Below are 21396 nucleotides of genomic sequence, written 5' to 3' on the forward strand. Positions count from 1 at the left end.
ATCTTTATTCACAGCTCATCTACACTATAATGAGAGCTAAAATGTAGTTTGTACCCGACATCTAAAACAAGAAAATCAGATAAACACAAACATTTATCACTGAGACAGACTTTGGATCAGATACAGTTGAGCTGAATGGTATTTCTATATGCAACTGTAAAAAAAAACAACTTGTTTCTGGTTTCTGAGTGTGTCAATAATTACAGCAACAACAGCTCCATGGATAAAAATGAGTCAGTAAAAAGCAAAGAATCACATTTTGTCTGTTCTGCTTCCCATAATTCTGCCCCAGAGCTGCTCAGTTCACGTTGAGGAGCATTTTCCAAATAAAATAACCTCTATAGTTTGAATAGTTAGTGCAGGTCAAACATTCATATAATAATGTCACGAGTCTAGTTTGAATAGCGAGTACAGTTAGATCAGTTTAAAGTTGTTATAATTCAGATAAACATCCTGAGACTCACCTGGAGCTGGTCTGAGCCGCTCTCAGTCTGCAGCTCTTTTATTAAACCTCCTTGACCCTCCTCTTCCTCAGCAGTTGCTCCTCATGCCAACACATCTGCTCTGGGGCAAAAGGACCAGAGCCACAAATACCCCAGGGCGGGTGGTGTATATGTGGGTGAAGCGGGTGGTGTATTTGTCTTGCAGGGAGGGGAGTGGTGCACCAGTGATCTTCCTGGCTGTGTTCACGATACGCTCCAAGACTCTCCAGTTGTGGTCAGTGCAGCTTCCGCCTCACACAGTGATGTAGCTGAAAGGTGCTCTCATTGGTTCCTCTGTAGAATGTGGTCATGACGGTGGTGAGGCTCTTGTCCGCTTGAGTTTTTGCAGGTAGTAGAGGCGCTGTTGGGCTTTCTTCACCAGTGCTGTGGTCCAGGAGTCCTCACTGATGTGCACCCCCAGGAATGTAGTGCTGCTCACTCTCTCCACAACAGCACCGTTGATGGTCAGGGTCTGGTGTTGGGTGTGGCCTCTCTGGAAGTCGACAACAATCTCCTTAATCTTGCTGACATTCAGCTGGAGGTTATTGTCTCTGCACCACGTGGTCAGAAGGTCATCCTCTTTCCTGTAGAGAGTCTCGTCGCCTTTGGAGATGAGACCCACCAGAGTTGTGTGCAGTCATGTCAGCAGGGTGAAGAGCACAGGACTGAGTGTGCAGCCTTGGGGAACCCCTATGCTCAGACTGATGGTGTTTGAGGTGTTTTTGCCAACATGTTCTGCTTGCAGTCTCTGGCTCAGGAAGTCCAGCAGCCAGTTGAAAAGGGAGGTGCTGAGACCCAGCTTGTGGAGTTTGCAGATGAGTTGTTGTGGTATTATGGTGTTGAATGCTGAACTGAAGTCTATGAACAGCATTCTCACATATGAGTCTTTATTGTGCAGATGGGTGAGGGCAGGTGGAGGGCAGAGCAGATCGCATCCTCTGTGGAATGTTTGGCTCAGTTTGTGAACTGGAAGGGGTCCAGGGTGAGGGGGGGAGGATGGATTTGATGTGAGACATGACTAACTGTTCAAAGCTTCATGATGATGGCACTAAACCTGTGTGATATATCCACTACCAAACACAAGAAATATGAATGTGGCAGTGTTGAAGCGTTATTTAAAAGTAAAAAGGTGAGAGTAGTTCCTCACGTGTGCCTGTTTACATCCACACAGTGCACAGATCGAGGTGAAGCTGCAGATTTGCGACAGTGACTTTATCAGCAATCTTTTATGCTTTAAAAATCACATATCTGAAGTTTTGCATCACATTTCACAAATAATAATAAGACAGTTTTGACTTGTATCTAAACTAGAAGTGCAGTGCTCTTTTGAACACTTAAGAGTCTCAGAGCGAGTGGTTTTAGTGTAGACAGGAATCAGCTGACGCCTTGATGTGCCTTGATGTGTCCGAGTCCAACTCAAGCCCAAACATAAGTTCTAAATATTTGTTTGAACTTCCATGCTTTCCATGCTCTAGCCCTGGCATCCACGATCCATTGGCAGATCGTGGTGTAACTCGCCCGGTGTTGCCTCCCTGTCTTTATGAATGTGTATTACTCCGCGAGGCTCCTGACTACAGTAGCCGTAATGCTCCGACAATCCATCAAACGGTGCGGCTTCGGAGTTTACCAAAGTTGTCCTAACACATTCTGACAGAGATTTCTGAGCGCCATGTACCACATAAAATCAGTTCAAGGTCAGTAAACACAACCAGAATTAATACATGTGCACCGAATTAAAAGACGCTCTGTAGATTTTTGTGTTGTGTTTTGTTTTTCACACTTGTTTACATCTACAACGAAAGGGCGAAAGGACCAGAGCCACAAATACCCCAGGGCAAAAGGACCAGAGTCACAAATACCCCAGGGCGGATCAGTGCCACATCTGCCCCGGGGCGAAAGGACCAGAGCCACATCTGACTCGTGCAAAAGGACCAAAGCCACATCTGCCCTAATGTCAGAGTCACAGGGGCAGATGTGGCTGGGGCAAAAAGACCAGAGCCACAAATACCCCAAGGCAGATCAGGGCCACATCTGTCCCAGGACAAAATGACCAGAGTCACATCTACTCCGGGGCAAAAGGACCAGAGCCACATCTGCCTCGAGATCAGAACCACACCTTCCCCAGGGCACATCTGTCCTTGGACGACCACATCTGTCCCGAGTCTGTCTGCATAGGCCGCAATCACATTCACACATTTATGAAGTGTCTTGCCAAGGGGAATGGCTGTTTAATCAGGCTCAGGGATTTGAACCGGCAACAATAAGGTCAATAACAAAATTATTAAAACAGAATAACACTAACCACTGAGGAATAAGAAACATACATACTTACATTTTAATAATTTGTTTTTTGACAACAGAACAAATCAGTTAACAGCAACAATTAGAAAAAGTACAAAAGTACAAGTACAAAACATTATATGATTATATTTAAACTATTTTTTTAGTTTAGACATTCAGGGTCCATTGAACATTGCTCCTCACAGTTAAAGCTAAAATTAAAACAGACCCCAAGTTAGAGATCGACTGATATGGGTTTGTTCATGGCTGATGCCGATAGAGACTGTGTAGAATTCATGGGCAACAAAAAACCTCTGTTGATGTTTTTGGGCCAGTATGTGGGGCCATATGTATTACCATATTTTTCTGACTATAAGTTGCTCTGGAGTATAAGTTGTACTAGCCAAAAGATGAGCAATGAAGAAGAAATAAACATATAAGTTTGGGGGAAATTAATTTTATATAATCAGAGACCAAGAACTGACATTCCCTGTGTAAAGTCAAGTTCTAGTAAAAACAATAGAAGAGAGAACAACAGACTGTTAACGTCACATATGAACAGTTCAGATAAATTATAACATAAACAACAGAACAGAACAAGTTTAACCAAACTCTCCATCTCACTCCAAATCACTAAATCCATTCAATTCTTCATCCTCGGTGTCACTTCTGAACAACTCCACGACCTCCGGAGGTAAACAGAGCGCCGCTTCCTCTTCTGTGTCGCTGTCGTCAGACTCAGCATCAGTTCCAGTTACAATTATTCAGGTCTTTCTGAATCCCGACAGGATGGTTTTGGTGTCACTGAAGCCCAGGCTTTGTCCATCCATCCAGTGACTTCAGGAAAGTTTCATGGTGCATCCTCCCGCTTACCATGAAGCTGTATTCTCTATCCCCGTTTTCTCGCTCACTCCAAATTTTCTTTCTGCTGCTCCATTACCATTTTCAGCTGAGTATTTCACTATTTGCAGCAGGACAGAGGCTCTTTCTGCAGGAGACATGCGCAGTAGAGCCAAGTGACAGTGGTACAGGAGGAACAGGAGCAGCAGAAACTGACACACAAGACTAGAGCCTCTCGCCGCTTCACTCTCAACATTTTAATATATAAGTCGCAGTAAACACCCAAACCATGAAAAAAAGTGTGACTTATAGTCTGAAAAATACAGTATTTTCCCCAAATTAGGTTATTTATTATTGTCATCCTAAAGTAAACTACTGGTCAAAAGTTTTAGAACACCCTAATTTTTCCAGTTATTTATTGCAGTTCAAGTCGTGCAAGTCCAATGAAGAGTTTGAAACGTTACAAAGGTAAGAACTGAACAGACAGAGGTTAAAAAAAAAAAGAGATAAAAGATACAAAACACAAGTCCAAGCTCTGCCAAAACTACCTCAGGAAAAACTTAGACTTAAACCCCATGGAGCTGGTTTGGGAGGAACTGGACAGAAGAGTGAAGCAACCTACAAGTGCCACACATTTATGGAAACTTCTGCAACAGACTTGGGAAGAACTTTCTGAACAATATTTGATTTCTGTTGTAAAAAGAATGAGCCACGAGTGTGTTCAGTGTTCTATCTGCCAAAGGTGGACACTTTCATGAATCAAAACTTTAGAATCCATTTTGGTCAACAGTAAAGAGTAAAAAATATTGGAAAAAGTGTGGTGTTCTAAAACTTTTGATCAGTAGTGTTGTTTAATGACAGATGTAGGTCTTGTTTCTCTCTGGTTCCTCTTTATCATGATGGTTTGACAGTGCCCTGCTTTGCACCGCAGCCACACATCCGGCTGATCCGGTCTCTCACCTCTCGGATCTGCAGACCGTAGATCACAGTGTTTAGTGCCGGAGGAACCACGTGGAACAAGATGGACGCCATTTTTCTGTGCTGGTCGAGGGAGGGGAAGCGGTGGAGGATGATGAGGATGCTGCCGGACACGAGCAGGAGCAGGTAGGACGCCAGGTGAGAGGCGCAGGTCTGCAGCGCGCGGCGGTTGAGCGAGCCGCTGCGGCGCGTCATGCAGACCACGGCGATCCGCATGTACGTCACCGCCACGCTCCCTATCGACGAGCCCAGCAGGACCACCGTGTAGAACAGCCCGTACACGTTATTGATCAGGACGGACTCGCACGACAGTTTGAAGAGTGACGCATTATCGCAGAATGGGTGCGACACGTAATTACGGCAACGCGACAGCCGCACCGACAGCAGGATCAGAATCAGGACCATGACGAAGCAGACGCCCCACAGGGAAAGCGACAGGTACAGCACAGCGCGGTGCGTCATGATCAGGGAGTACCTCAGCGGCTTCACGATCGCCACGTAACGGTCCAACGCCATCGCCATCAGAACTGTGTGGACCACACTGGCGTGGAAGTGAGCGCAGAATGCCTGGAGCACACACAGGCTGTACGAGATGTGTCTATGGAGAGGAGAGCAAGAGGTCAGAAGGAGGGGGCAGAAAGACTCTCACAGACATTTTCAGAAGTTTCTATCTTTTTGGATCAGTGGCCAATTGCTATTTCATAAAGTGCAATGTAATCCCAAACTGCTCATGTTCAGCAGACAGGGCACCCACAGCTTTCAAAAAAGTCAGATATTCAGGCTATTTTCACCTATTTTTAGGTCATAAACTTTTTCTCGGCTCAGAATCCTTCACCTGTCTTAAAACCTTCTTTTTAATCATTAGCTTTGACTCTGCTCTATCTACTCTGGCTCTGATTGTTCAAAGTGGTCCTGCAGTACACGAGACTGCGCTCTTGACACTTTGTGCGTGCATTGTCGTGAGAGAAAAGCTCCACTGTGCATGTTCAATGGGCAGGACAGCCATCGGGAGAACGTAGACTAATCTAGAGACATGCTCCATTGAGCTCGGCCCATTGACTTGAATGGACTGACATGTTTAGGTTTAGGTAAAAATGGATACAATGTCGGACTTTGCATTTCACACCTCGGCCTTCTGAAACAATCCACTCCTCAATAACTATTTTATGGTCTGGTCTTGGTCTGGTCTCGGCCTCAGTTCTGGCCTCAGTCCCGATCTCAGTTCCAGTCTCAATCACGGCCTGGTCCTGGTTTGGTCCCGGCCCCAGTCCTGGTCTCAGTCCCGATCTGTTCCCGGTCTCAGTCCTGGTTCCGTCTGCCATCTCAGTTTAAGTCATGAAAACGAGAAACATCCATTTTCCATTTTTTCCATTTTTCATTTAAACACAAAATTGAAAACTGAAAAAACAAATCATTACCTGTTTTTTTTCCTTTTGGTTTTCGATAATGAAGAATTTTTTTTTGTTTTGTTTGATTTGTTATTTTTGGTTTTATATTGAAAAACAAATGAACGAATGACACACGGGTTTTTATAGAGTCTGTGGGCTGCACCTGCCGCTCTGTGTCATACCTGGTCCCGCTGGGCGTTAGTAGGTCCTGCAGCAATCTGGGGATGACCACCGAAGCCCCAAACACGTCGTTGAGGCTCATGTTGCAGAAGAGCAGGTACATGGGCGTCCTGAGGGAGCGCTCCACGCAGATGAGCAGCACCAGGCCCACGTGCGACACAACGATGAACACGTACATCACAAGAAGGAGCGCGAAGGCCAGGGGGGCGGAGCCAGGGGACACGGGCACGCCCTCCAACAGGAGCATGTCCAGGTGCACCGACAGGTTCGCCATCTGTGACAGGTGAAGACGGGAGTAGAGCCACAGAAGCAGAATCCATGTGTCATTCGTTCATTTGTTTTTCAGTATAAAACCAAAAATGTCTTCATTATTTGTCTCCAAAACCAAAATGAAAAAACGGATAACGATTTGTTTTTTCAGTTTTTGATTTTGTGTTGAAATTAAAAATGTAAAAAGAAAAGGATAACGTCCGTTTCCCGTTTCTGTGACTTAAACTGGGATGCTGGACTGAATCAGGACTAAACCTTTTTCAGTTCTGGTCTGGTCCCAGGCTCAATCGTGGTCAGGTCCCGGTCTCAGTCCTGATCTCACCCACAGTCTGGTCCCAGTTTTGGTCTCAATATGGTCCTGTTTCGGTCCTGGTCAGGTCCCAGTCTCAGTCCCGGTCTCAGTCTTGGCTGTAGTCCGGGTCGCAGTTCTGATCCTATTCCCGGTCTCAGTCCCAGTCTCAGTCCAGTCAGTCTCAGTCCCTGGTCTCAGTACCAGTCTCAGTCCCAGTCTCAGTCCCTGGTCTCAATCCCCAGTCTCATCCAGGTCTCGGTCCCGGTCTGGTCCTGTCTCGGTCCCGGTTTCAGTCCCTGTCTCAGTCCCAGTCTGGTCCCAGTTTCGGTCCCAGTCTGGTCCCGATCTCACTGGAAGAAAAAGGTTGGAGACCCCTGGTTTAAAACAACTGTGGAAATGACGTAGTTGCACTTGGTTCAGCCCTAGTTTACCTGGAATAATCCCGCTGTAAATCTGATTTAGATCTGGTTGAGTTGTAGATTAGACCTGGAATAGTCCTGCTATAGATCTGGTTTAAACCTGGTTTAGATGGAGATTAGACCTGCTGTAGTCTTGTTGCAGATCTAGTTTAAACCCAGGTTAGTGCAAAACCCAAAGAGATAAGACGGGCAAGAAGGGCCTGAAATGTCACAGTGTGGTGCAGATCTCTTTCTTTTTTTGCACTATTTTTGTCTTTGGACCAAGTACAAAGTCGCAATTTTTGCTGGATGTGCATGTCTCTATCTACCAGTATTTAAACCCAGATTAGACCTGTAGTAGTTGTGTTATAGACCTGGTTTAGTCCTGGAATAGTCCTGTTATAGACCTGGTTTAGACTTGGTTTAGACTCGGTTTAGACATGTTATAGACCTGGTTTAGACTTGGTTTAGACCTGGTTTAGACTTGGTTTAGTCCTGGAATAGTCCTGGAATAGACCTGGTTTAGACCTGGAATAGTCCTGTTATAGACCTGGTTTTACTTTAAATGACATACAAATACAAATTTAAATAAAATACAAATACAAAAAACATCCCAAAAATCCTGGCCCAACAAAATAAAGTTAATTTGCTGTGGGGTTAATAATGTGAACATAAAAGCTGAGAACTGGACTTTTGGTCATGAAATACAAAAAGAAGATGGAAAAAACAAAGAACCTTTAAAAAAAATCTAAATAAACCAAATGTAAATGATATAAACTCTTATGCAATAAATACAAAATACATCATCAGTGTCAGTAACAGATAATACAATCCAGAAAGTTAAAACACGTGTGACTGTGATCTGTGTGTTGGAGGTGACAGGAGACACTCACCTGAGCCTCAGCAGGTGTGACAGGTGCGACAGGTGTTTCTCCACTTATATAACATCCAACCCAAACCTCCAGAGCCTCACAGACAAAGTCATCCAAGTGAAGAGAAACACAGCTGAACATAGTCCTAGTTCAGTCCTGGTAAACTCCAAACTTTAGATAGACTTAAGCATCTGTTTTTTAAAACCCAATATTGTTATTATTATTATTTTTTTATCATTTAAAAGAGTTTACACCTGCTGCAGATTTTTATATTGTTTTATATTAAAGGCCCATATTACTTATATTTTCTGATCAATGTACCGTATTTTTCAGACTATAAGGCGCATCGGATTATAAGGCGCAATATCAATAATGTTGAATTCTCTCGTCTGTTTTCATACATGAGGTGCACCAGGTTATAAGGCGCATTAAGCGAAACAAATGGATGACACTTGAGACTGATCCTTAGTCCAAGCGTCCACAATCCATCAGCAGATCGTGGTGTAATTCGCCCTCCCCGTCTTGGTGAATGTGTATTATGAATGTGATGTTTGTGGATAATTTAAGTTTGTCTTTTCATTTCCTACGAGGACGACTCAAATATACATTGAGTAATAATGTGTTTTAAGGAAACAAAACTTAAAGCCACATGACTCATATGCATAAACTATAAGAGCTGAAAAAAAAACTTGCTCCTTGTGCGCTGATGCGGTTCAGCTTCTGTCGGACTAAAAGACACGACTTATTGCACAAGGCTCCTGACTACAGTCGCGCTCCTTCGTAGTTTACCAAAGTCGTGCTAAAACATTTTGACAGATTTTTGAGAGCCATGTACCACATCAAATCGGTTTGAGGTCAGTAACACAACCAGAACTAATACATAATGTGTACCAGATTATATAGGTGCACTGTAGATTTTTGAGAAAAGGCGATTTTAAGTGCACCTTAGTTTGAAAAACACGGTAGTTTCCTCGTCACAAACAGACCTGGAGTTGTGCTTTGTTTCATTCTCTCATGTTTAACACACAAATAACAAACATTTTGAGCTTTGGAGATGTAGACAGATTAATAATAAAGGGTTACTCAAATGGGGGTGTGTTTTTTTCGAGGTAACAACATTATAACTTAAAGCTTACAAGAGTTAATTTGGGGTAATATGGGACATTTGAAGGCCCTACATTGCACAAATTTTACTTTTGTGAGCTTTAAACCATATTAGAATGTTGCCATCTGATCAAAAACACACAAACGAATCTGTGTATCACCATATCGGAAACGATCTGCGTCCACACACGTCGTTTCTGTGTCAGTAATCAAAGCGTTCCCTGTCCACACAGTAACGCAAAACTGCCTAAAATGCTCATCACGTGATCGGCTGGTGTCACATTGTCATGATGTCCCAACGTCACGTGAGCAGTAAAAACGTAAAGTCTGAAGTTGCAGCAGCTGATTTTGAGCCATTGTGATGGCAAGTGTAAAAAAAAGTCTTTTCATGGACCGACAACGAGGTTCAGTTGTTACTTAGCATAACACTGGATTTTAAGACGAGCATGGCAGCTCAGAGTGAGGACTGACTCGTTTCTGTGTCTGCAATACTTCCCTGTAGGCGAGCTTCAGCTGACGTCATTGTTATTAAAAGCCCGCGTTGCATGCTGGGAAATATTTTGGTCAGACTAAGAAACACGATGCGTAACCTCGCGTATTTCTCCCTGGTAATGGTAAATTCCTGCTGCATTATCGTATACACAAATAGAAGCACGGAAAAAGGAAAATGTCTTTCATATTCGGAGTGAAAAGAACCACTAACGGTGAATTAAATGGCTTTTAAACATTCGCAGAGCAAACGTAGAAGATCCTAACAAACCGTGGACTCCAACAAGTTCAACAACACATCGAGACTCTTGGAGGTTTTCATCTTTTCTGCTGTGAATGGTCCAGGAGTTTCCACCAAGTCACTGTGGATATCGCCCAAGTGAATATTTGGCCAGGTAGTTGACGATTCTGACCAGAAATTTGGTTTGGTCCACCTTTTGTCGGGGTTGAAAAGGGTGATTTGGTGTCCTTCGATGCTTATGACCAATTTCTGGTCAAATGGTCTTGGGTCCTCTGCCATTAGAGTGGATAAATAACCAGGATCAATACCCTTTACGTGCTTTCTCACTCTGTCCGTCATATTGAATTAGTGTTTCTTGCCACCGACCAAAATAATTCAGAGGATGCGATGTACGCTTTTGTCAACAGTGAAACTCGCCTATCCACACAGCTTTCAGCATATTTGTTTACATTTTACAGAAACTAAACTTAAAACCACATGGCTAATTTGCATAAACTAAATGCTCATAAAAACAGCTCGCTATTGTGTCACTGATACAGTTCAACTTCTGTCCGACTAAAGGACACGACTCAGTGCAATATGAGTGTTCTTTCTGTGACAGAGGGGTGTTCTGATGATGGTGAGTCTGTTCTGTGCTTTTATGATGGTTCATGTTAAACTTTTCAGAGATTATAAATCTGCAGGTCGTACACACAGACACGTTTATATGAAAGGACATTTTAGCCTCTTAGTGTTTTGGCAGAGAATTACCTCGAGGTGCACAGACCTACATCAGCGTATCAGCGTTTTCAGGTGTCCACACAGTGCTGGATCAGATCTGTACTCAGATGAATTCATGGGAGCTGGAGGCACCAAATTTTTCCATCTCTGGAACCGTTTTCAATCAGATTAGTGTGAATGAACTCTGTATCCACAATGAAAATGACTCAAATACGAACAAGTGTGGACAGGGCTGTAATCTACATTGAAATGGAGCAAAAGATCATGGTCTATGTAGTTCCCTCTGTGTTTTTGGCCCGAGCCAGTAATGAAGTAAAAGAATCAAGTTCCCGGGGTTTGGTCCAAATGAGCTCAGATTTGACATGTCACTTCTACAGACATAAACTCACAGAAATTTTCAACTTTTTTTGGGATACTCCTTGGATACTGATATGGGTTTGTTCATTGCTAATGCCGATACCGATTGTTTAGAATTCGTGGGCAACAAAAAAACCTCTGTTGATGTTTTTGGGCCAATATGTGTGGCCATAGGTATTTACCATATTTTTTGGACTATAAGCCGCTCCAGAGTAGATATCGCAGCAGCCAAAAAATGCAGAATGAAGAAGAAAAAAACATATATAAGTTGCACATTTTGGAGGAAATTTATTTTATAAAATCAGAGACCAGGAACTGACATTTCATGCTGAAAGTCAAGTTCTAGTAAAAACAACAGAACAGAGAACAACAGACTGTTAACGTCACATATGAACAGTTGTTCAGATAAACTATAACATAAACAACAGAACAGAACAAGTTTACCAAACTCTCCATCTCACTCCAAATCACTAAATCCATTCAATTCTTCATCCTCATTGTCAGTTCTGAACAACTCCACGACCTCCGTAGGTAAACGGAGCGCCGCTTCCTCTTCTGTGTCACTGTTGTCAGACTCAGCATCAGTTCCAGTTAGAATTATTGGGGTCTTTCTGAATCCTGACAGGATGGTTTCAGTGTCACTGAAGTCCAGGCTTTGTCCATCCATCCAGTGACTTCAGGAAAGTTTCATGGTGCATCCTCCCGCTTACCATGAAGCTGTGCTCTCCATCCCCGCCTTTCACCAGTCCCTCACAAGTTTCTCGCTCAGTCCAAACTTTCTTTCTGCTGCTCAATTACCATTTCAGCTGAATATTTCACAACTTGCAGCAGGACAGAGGCTCTTTCTGCAGGAGACATGCACAGTAGAGCCAAGTCACAGTGGTACAGGAGCAACAGGAGCAGCAGAAACTGACACACAAGACTAGAACCTCTTGATGCCTCAGTGTCAACATTTTAATATACAAGTCTCACCGGAGTATAAGTCACAGGAAATAACCAAACCATGAAAAAAAATACAGTCCTTATAGTCCGAAAAATGACAATATTTATTATTGTCATCCTAAAGTAAACTACTGGTCAAAAGTTTTAGAACACCCTAATTTTTCCAGTTATTTATTGCAGTTCACATCGTGCAAGTCCAATGAAGAGTTTGAAACGTTACGAAGGTAAGAACTGAACAGACAGAGGTTTAAAAAAAAGATACAAGATACAAAACACAAGTCCAAGCTCTGCCAAAACTACCTCAGGAAAAAATAACAAGATATAAACCTGGAGTGTCCAGCAGCAGCACAGTGTCCAGACTTAAACCCCATGGAGCTGGTTTGGGATGAACTGGACAGAAGAGTGAAGCAACCTACAAGTGCCACACATTTATGGAAACTTCTGCAACAGACTTGGGAAGAACTTTCTGAACAATATTTGATTTCTGTTGTAAAAAGAATGAGCCAAGAGTGTGTTCAGCTGTTATATCTGCCAAAGGTGAACACTTTCATCAGTCAAAAGTTTAGAAAACGTTTTAGTCAACAGTAAAAAAATGAAAAAAGTGTGGTGTTCTAAAACTTTTTGTGGTGTAATCCGTAATGTTTAATGACAGATGTAGATCCTGTTTCTCTCTGGTTCCTCTTCGTCATGATGGTTTGACAGTGCCCTGCTTTGCACCGCAGCCACACATCCAGCTGATCCGGTCTCTCACCTCTCGGATCTGCAGACCGTAGATCACAGTGTTCAGCGCCGGAGGAACCACCTGGAACAAAATGGACGCCATTTTTCTGTGCTGGTCGAGGGAGGGGAAGCGATGGAGGATGATGAGGGTGCTGCCGGACACGATCAGGAGCAGGTAGGACGCCAGGTGAGAGGCGCAGGTCTGCAGCGCGCGGCGGTTGAGCGAGCCGCTGCGGCGCGTCATGCAGACCACGATGATCCGCATGTACGTCATCGTCACGCTCCCTATCGACGAGCCCAGCAGGACCACCGTGTAGAACAGCCCGTACACGTTATTGATCAGGACGGACTCGCACGACAGTTTGAAGAGCGACGCATTATCGCAGAATGGGTGCGACACGTAATTACGGCAACGCGACAGCCGCACCGACAGCAGGATCAGAATCAGGACCATGACGAAGCAGACGCCCCACAGGGAAAGCGACAGGTACAGCACAGCACGGTGCGTCATGATCAGGGAGTACCTCAGCGGCTTCACGATCGCCACGTAACGGTCCAACGCCATCGCCATCAGAACTGTGTGGACCACACTGGCGTGGATGTGAGCACAGAATGCCTGGAGCACACACAGGCTGTACGAGATGTGTCTATGGAGAGGAGAGCAAGAGGTCAGAAGGAGGGGGCAGAAGGACTCACAGATGTTTTCAGAAATTTCTATCTTTTTGGATCAGTGGCCAATTGCTCCTGTCCAGCAAGAATCTTCCCCATAAGGTAATCCCAAACTGCTCATGTTCAGCAGACAGGGCACCCACAGCCTTCAAAAAAGTCAGATAATCAGGCTATTTTTTTTAACCAATTTTTTGGTCATAAACTTTTTCTCGGCTGAGAATCCTTCACCTGTCTTAAAACTGCTTTTTAGTACATGCATCAAGAATCTCGGACTTCCATCACACTTTTCATCACACAATGCATACTGGGAAGGATTTTCCGAAAAAGTGAGTATCAAACCTCCATGTTTGTTTTCCCAGTGGGATGTGTCTATTGACAAAGTCGATCTTTTCAAGTCTTTTGAACCATATCACTTTTGTTTCTGGTTCTGATATTGTCATATTTTAGTTTTGGGATTCGGACATTGTAATTGTGTGGTTGTTGGACAGTGGAAAACGGCTCGAGAAATTTGTTTGCGAACTCCATAAATGCAAAAGTGAATCAGATGTGTGTGACTGCAAACCTCTGTTCAAACTATTTCCCTTCCCAACGGAATTGAAAAATAGAGAAAGGTGAAGGTGATGGGCAGGATTGATCCACAGGAAGACCCAAAAAGGAAACCTTTGACTGTCTAAATCATCCCGAGTTTGCAGAGAACATTTTGTATGTGGAGCAACAACAAATCAAAATCCCGTTTGTTAAGTGAGAGGAGCAGAAGACAAACAGACTAAGCTGCACTTTCTTGTTCTTGTGGTTTTACAGCAACATCACGTCTTGGTCTCTTTGCAGTGGAAGGTGTTTCTTGGTGAACAGTTGGAGCCTTTCACTTTGGTGTTGACTTTTTAAATTCATAACTGAGGTGAGTGAGGGATCGGGATTTTGCTTTGATGGCTCCACATACAAAATGTTCCCTGCAAACTCGGGATGATTTAGGCAGCCAAAGGTTTCCTTTTTCATCCTTCCCATGGATCAGTCCTGCCCATCGCCTTTCTGTTGGGAAGGGAAACAGTTTGAATGGAGGCAGTCAAAGACATTTGATTCCCTTTTGCATTTTTGGAGTTCTCAAGCTGTTTTCCGCTGTTGGATCCAACAACCACACAAATACAATGTCCGAATCCCAAAACTAAAATATGACAATATCAGAGCCAGAAACAAAAGTGATATGGTTCAAAAGACTTGAAAAGATCGGCTTTGTCAATAGACGCATCCCACTGGGAAAACAAACATGGTGGTTTGATGCTCACTTTTTCAGGAAAATCCTTCCCAGTATGAATTGCGCAATGACCAGAAGTCCGAGATTCTTGATGCCTGTATTGTGATGGAAATTTACAGTGTTCCCTTGTTTATCGTGGGGGTTACGTTCGAAAATAACCTGCAATAAGTGAAATCTGTGAAGTAGTCAGCTTTATATTTTACAGTTTTTATAAATGTTTTAAGGCTGTAAAACCCCTCAGCACACACTTTTAAACTTTTCTCAGGCAGGACAGTTACAACCCTTTTTGCATCCTTCTTAAAACTTATTGCTGCTGTCGTCCTTTATTCTTATCTTTTTCGTCCGTTATTTTCCTCCTTTTTTCTGCAAACTGTGATGCCGGACTGAACCAGGACTAAACCTTTTTCATTCCTGGTCTGGTCCCAGTCTCAATCCTGGTCTGGTCCCGGTGTCAGTCCCGGCCTCAGTCCTGCTCCAGTTGCCGGTCTCAGTCCTGGTCTCAGTTCTGGTCTGGTCCCAGTCTCAGGCCTGGTCTCAGGCCTGGTAGTCCTGGGCCTGGTCCCGGTCTGGTTCCGGTCTGGACTGACCTGTTTTAGTCCTGGTTCAGTCTTGGTTCACTCCGGCATCGTTGTTTAAGGTCGTTTTCACACCGCTAGTTCGATTATTTGGTCCGCACCAGGCAATAAAATTGTTATTAAGTAGCAAATACACTCCAGTGTGGTCCGCGTTCACACCGGCAAACGAACCAAAATTGGTTCGGTTGACGTGTCTCTGTTTCCCGGTAAAACAGCGATACTCCAGTTATCAACACCGATGTTCCTGTTAATACCACGGGCCGTCCTCATCTCAAATTATCATCATGAACTCATAAAACAGCAACATGTAGAACTTTGTACAAACTCACCACACATCAGTCCTGAGTTCGGGTAACAGCAGCAGTAGCGCGCAGCTCCTCAGGACGGGGCTGGGGTTTGGTCCTTGGTCTTCTGCGCGTTGGTCAGGTAAGTCTGGAGGCTCTGTCCTTCATGTGCTGGTTCCAAACGGTGGCGAGCAAGACCAGTGCGCAGTGGACTGGGTCTAAGCGGGAACATTCCGTCGTCTGCGCGCTGGTTCTGTGCAGGGAAAGTGAGAATGCGCTGTGGACTACCTACAGGTCTGTGCAGGCTACTCCGGTCCTCCGCGCTCAAGAATCGCGGCTGGTTCCGAGGTAATGCAGCATCCGGACAGAAGCGTGAGTCCAGTTTGGTTTGTTATATGTTGTTCTGAGCGTCCGTCCTTGGCGCATTTGGTTCTTCCCGGGGAAAGCGCTTCCTCAGGTCGAGGCTCCCCGCTCCAGCTCCTCTGAGCCCGGCCTGAACTGGAGCTGCCCCCGCTGGTTCAGGACTCTGGTTTGGATCTAGTCCGACTGTATTTCTCACACTAGGCTAAAAACAGGGACTTTTTTAAGTTATATCAATTAAATAGGCTATTGCCTATTGCCATGAGATTATTTGGTTAATTAAAGCCTAAAATAACAAATGTTGGTTGCTACGTGAACATGGGGAACACCGGGGCTTCTCTTTTTGACTCACTCTGGAGCCACATGTTCGCACACCGATACTTGCTCTGATCTTCGTGTATTACATTCTCTGTATTGGCCATTGTTGGTAAAAATAATTTGAAAATGAATCGCGTCTGCGTCTGAACAACAATCTGTTACTGCGCTGGAATCGTACAGTGCGTCATTTCAGGCAGAGGAGACGTGTGTCCCTCCCATGATGCATTTCGAATAGTCTGTTTGTCCATACTGTCTATGGCTTGGACCCGGGTTCGCGTTCACACCAGAGGAACCACACCAAATGGACCAACTTTGATTCAAGCGAACCGAGACCACCTCTTTTTTGAGGTCTCGGTCCGGTTGATTTGGTTCGGGTCCGAGTCCGATTGACGCTTTCACACCAACGCAAACAAACCGAACTAACCACTTTTGGTTCGAATGGACCGTTTGGTGCAACAAATACTGTCGGTGTGAAAACACCCTAAGTCACGGAAATGCTCATTATTCGTTTTTTCCATTTTTCATTTAAACACAAAATAGAAAACTGAAAAAACTAATCATTATCTGTTTTTTTATTTTGGTTTTGGAGACAAATAATGAAGAAAATAGTTGTTATTTTCGTTTTCTTATTTTTGGTTTTATATTGAAAAACGAATGAACAAATGACACACGGGTTTTTATAGAGTCTGTGGGCTGCACCTGCCGCTCTGTGTCATACCTGGTCCCGCTGGGCGTTAGTAGGTCCTGCAGCAATCTGGGGATGACCACCGAAGCCCCGAAACACGTCGTTGAGGCTCATGTTGCAGAAGAGCAGGTACATGGGCGTCCTGAGGGAGCGCTCCACGCAGATGAGCAGCACCAGGCCCACGTGCGACACAACGATGAACACGTACATCACAAGAAGGAGCGCGAAGGCCAGGGGGGCGGAGCCAGGGGACACGGGCACGCCCTCCAACAGGAGCATGTCCAGGTGCACCGACAGGTTCGCCATCTGTGACAGGTGAAGACGGGAGTAGAGCCACAGAAGCAGAATCCATGTGTTATTCGTTTAGTCATTTTTCAATATAAAACCAAAAATAAGAAACGAAAAAAAAAAAAAAACTATTTTCTTCATTATTTGTCTCCAAAATCAAAATGAAAAACAGATAACAATTTGTTTGTTCAGTTTTCAATTTTGTGTTTAAATGAATAATGTAAAAAGAAAAGGATAACGGCCGTTTCCCGTTTCTGTGACTTAAACTGAGATGCTGGACTGAAACAGGACTAAAGTGGTCTGGTCCCAGTCTCAGTCCCAGTCATGGTCTGGTCTCAGTTTTGGTCTCAGTATGGTCCCGTTTCGGTCCCGGTCTGGTCCCAGTCTCAGTCCTGGACTCAGTTCCGGTCGCAGTTCTGATCCTGTTCCCAGTCTCAGTCCCGGTCTCAGTCCCCAGTTTCAGTCCCCGGTCTCAGTCCCCGGTTTCAGTCCTGGTCGAAGTTCTGATCCTGTTCCCGGTCTCAGTCCCCAGTCCCGGTCTGGTCCCGTCTTGGTCCTGGTCTCAGTCCCAGTCTAAGTTCTGATCCTGTTCCCGGTCTCAGTCCCCGGTCCCGGTCTGGTCCCGTCTTGGTCCTGGTCTCAGTCCCAGTCTAAGTTCTGATCCTGTTCCCGGTGTCAGTCCTGGTGTCTCGGTCTCAGTTCCGGTCTCAGTCATGGTCTGGTCCCAGTCTCAGTCCTGGTCTCAATCCAAGTCTGGTCCCGGTTTTGGTCCCTGTCTCACCAAAGAAAAAGGTTGGAGACCCCTGGTTTAGAACAACTGTGGAAATGATGTAGTCCACGGTTGCACCTGGTTTAGCCCTAGATAAGACCTGGAATAGTCCTGTTATAGACCTTGTTTAGACCTGGTTTAGACTTGGTTTAGTCCTGGAATAGACCGTGTTTAAACTCAGTTTAGTCCTGGAATAGTCCTGTTATAGACCTGGTTTAGACCTGGTTTAGACCTGGAATAGTCCTGTTAAAGGCCTGGCTTAGACTCGGTTTAGACTTGGAATAGTCCTGTTATAGTCCTGGTTTTACTTTAAATGACATACAAATACAAATTTAAATAAAATACAAATACAAAAAACATCCTAAAAATCCTGGACCAACAAAATAAAGTTAATTTGCTGGGGGTTAATAATGTGAACATAACCGCTGAGAACTGGACTTTTGGTCATGAAATACAAAAAGAAGATGGAAAAAAGAAAGAACCCTTAAAAAAATCTAAATAAACCAAATGTAAATTATATAAACTCTTATGCAATAAATACAAAATACATCATCAGTGTCAGTAACAGATAATACAATCCAGAAAGTCAAAACATGTGTGACTGTGATCTGTGTGTTGGAGGTGACAGGAGACACTCACCTGAGCCTCGGCAGGTGTGACAGGTGCGACAGGTGCGACAGGTGTTTCTCCACTTATATAACATCCAACCCAAAACCTCCAGAGCCTCAAATAAAGTCATACAAGTGAAGAGAAACACAGCAGAACATAGTCCTAGTTCAGTCCTGGTTTAGTCCTGGTTTAGTCAGTAAACTCCAAACTTGAGACAGACTTAAGCATCTGTTTTTTTTTTTTTAAACCTGTTTCATATTGAATTTTTTTATTTATTTAAAAAGTGAAAACATGACAGTTTACACCTGCTGCAAACTTTTATATTTTAAAGGGCCCATATTACTTATTATATTTTCTGATCTAACTTGGGCTGGATTAGATTTATGACTCATCCTTTTTTTCATAAAAGTAACTAAGTAGATTTTAGATGGTTAGATGGTATTATATTTATTTCGATATCACGGGAAAGCTCACAATATGTTGGGGAGGCTCACGATTACGAATGTAACAACATCCAAATCTCTCTGTACAAAATTTCCACGATATACATCTCACGGTATGATATTTATTGCAGTATTTTGTGGAGGTTAAACAAAACTGGGAGTACGGTACTTTTTTGTCTTAAAATGCCTTGACAAGACTTAATCCAAAAAACTAAGACTTAAAAGTGCTTAGAACTGTTATTCCTTCTTGTAGACCCCATTTACACTGAAACGATTCCAGGTATCACTATATTGGAAACGATCTGCGTCCAGACACATCTCTGTCCACACAGCTTTGAGGTTATTGTTTATATTTTACAGGAACAAAACTTAAAACCACATGGCTCATTTGCATAAACTAAGCGCTCATAAAAACAGCTCGCTCTTGTGTACTGATGCGCTTCAGCTTCTGTTGAACTAAAGGACACGACTCAGTGGAATATGAGTGTTCTCTCTGTGACAGAGGGGTGTTCTGCTGATGGTGAGTCTGTTCTGTGTTTCTGTCGTGTTGGAGCTGGTTCATGTTAAACTTTTCAGAGATTATACGTCTGCAGGTCGTACACACAGACACACGTTTATATGAATGGACATATATTCTAGCCTCTTAGTGTTTTGGTGCTGAATTACTTCGCGGTGCATCGACCTACATCAGAGTATCAGTGTTTTCAGGTGTCCACATGGTGCCGGATCAGACCTATACTCAGATAAATTCGTGGGAGCAGGAGGCACCAGATTTTTCTGTCTCTGGAGTCGACTCTACATCCACAATGAAAACAACTCGAATATGAACTAGTGTGAAGTTTCTGCACTGAAATGGAGCAAAGGATCATGGTCTATGTAGTTCCCTCTGTTTTAAAAAAAATCTATTTCTGCACCATAACTCTTCATTTAAGCAAAGAGACTTGTAATTCGATACATTGTGATGGTCCACGATATTATTCTGAGAACTTTGACGATACGATATCACGTTATTTTGGTTATTGTTACATCCCTACTGTTAAATATGTGTGAATGAAACAAAACACAACTACCATAATTCAGAAAATAGCGTAGCATGGGCCCTTATAATCTAATCATATTTAAAGTTTTTTATTTTAATATTTGTAACATTTCACTTGATGTTAGAAACTTAATCCTCACACACAAACTTTCGTCTAATTCTAATTCTTCTGAGGTTTGGGCATTACTTTGGTCTTAGGAAACATCTCATCATCTCCTCATTAACCTCATGTTGTTTTGATAATTAGTGTCTGGAGACCGAGCTCTGGGACTGAACCAGGTCTAAACCAGGACTAAACCAGGACTGAACCGGGACCAAACCAGGTCTACGGGGACTTGAGGAAGCGACTGTGTCAATAACAAAAACATGTGACAGTAACAGAGCAGAAACCCAAAGGAGGTCGCGAAGTTTGGAGGAACATCTCAACAACAAACTTTGTACAGGCCCAATGTGATGAAATGTCCCGCAGTATTTCTTTAAACAAGGACTGAACCAGAACTAAACCAAGACTAAACCAGGAATAAATCAGGACAGAACCAGAACTAAAAAAAAAAGGAACAAACCAGGACTGAGCCCGGACTAAGAGGAGGAACCAGGAAAAAGAACTCAAACTTTATACAGGCCCGAGTGAGAAAATGTCCCAGAGTGGAGCTTTAACACAGTTTTAATCTAGTATCTTCCTCAGAAACAGACCTGGAGCTGGGTTTTATTTAATTCACATGTTTCATTATTCCTGCTGGTGATGTCATCAGGTGGTTCTGTTTTTTTATAGTCTACTCTCCTTCTCCAGACTCTGATTATTTCAGCTCAAATCAAACACAGTGGCTTAACCACTGTTTTAACCCTCGCAGAAAACCTGTACTGCTATTTTTTACTCTTTTAAGACCCAGTGAAGTGCTCAGACTCTTTTTCTTCATAAATGTTGTCTCCATGGAAATGCTGGAGTTGCTTTAATTCAAATGTTCCAAAGTATGGCATTAAACAATCTAACTGAGGGCGCGTTCACACCGCTCGTTCAATTATTTGGTCTGCACCAGGCAATAAAATAGTTCTTCTGTAGCCAATAGACTCTAGTGTGCTCCTTTCACACCTGCAAACCAAATAAAACTGGTCCAACTGACGTATTTCCAAGGCTCCTGCTCACAGTGGGTTCAACTGCACGTGGCTCGGAGATGATGAGGCTCTCCCACATGCCAGACCTCTCGAAAGCAAGACCGAGACCACCTCACCCAGTGGCCTTCTCACGGAGCCACTCTGCAGGGCACGGACGCCGCAGGCTGGTCCCTCGGTTGGCCAGTTTCTCAAACCCTGCCTGAGCCTCCCTGGTCCGGAGAGCCTGGACTCTCAAACCTACGGACTGTGGGGCAGGTGTCCAGACCCAACCCCAACCCCCGTCACACCTTTTAACCAAGGAGCTAATGTGCGCCAGCCCCGTGCGCACCCAGGGTGACCTGGTTGATCCTGACAGCAGCAGATTCTTGTCTCAAAGATGACGCTGTACAGGTCTGAGTCCACACGGCCGGTTTAGGGAAATCACTTCTGGTTCCTTTGA

General features: G+C 43.9%; 1 protein-coding gene and 1 pseudogene across 1 annotated transcript; both read right to left on the reverse strand.

Annotated features, from left to right (window-relative positions):
• Positions 1-789: 789 nt before the first annotated feature.
• Positions 790-6422, reverse strand: LOC110159853 (olfactory receptor 1-like). Its single transcript, XM_020924457.2, has 5 exons — positions 6151-6422; positions 4540-5178; positions 1815-1897; positions 1185-1340; positions 790-1085 (listed from the first exon to the last, which is right to left on the reverse strand). The coding sequence occupies exons 1-5, from the start codon at positions 6420-6422 to the stop codon at positions 790-792; spliced, it is 1446 nt and encodes a 481-aa protein (XP_020780116.1).
• Positions 6423-12518: 6096 nt separating this feature from the next.
• Positions 12519-17002, reverse strand: LOC110159854 (putative gustatory receptor clone PTE03; annotated as a pseudogene).
• Positions 17003-21396: the final 4394 nt, after the last annotated feature.

The sequence above is a fragment of the Boleophthalmus pectinirostris genome, unplaced genomic scaffold, assembly GCF_026225935.1.
Source record: "Boleophthalmus pectinirostris isolate CB_2022bp ecotype Guang Dong unplaced genomic scaffold, ASM2622593v1 HiC_scaffold_12, whole genome shotgun sequence".
Classification (NCBI taxonomy): Eukaryota; Metazoa; Chordata; class Actinopteri; order Gobiiformes; family Gobiidae; genus Boleophthalmus; species Boleophthalmus pectinirostris.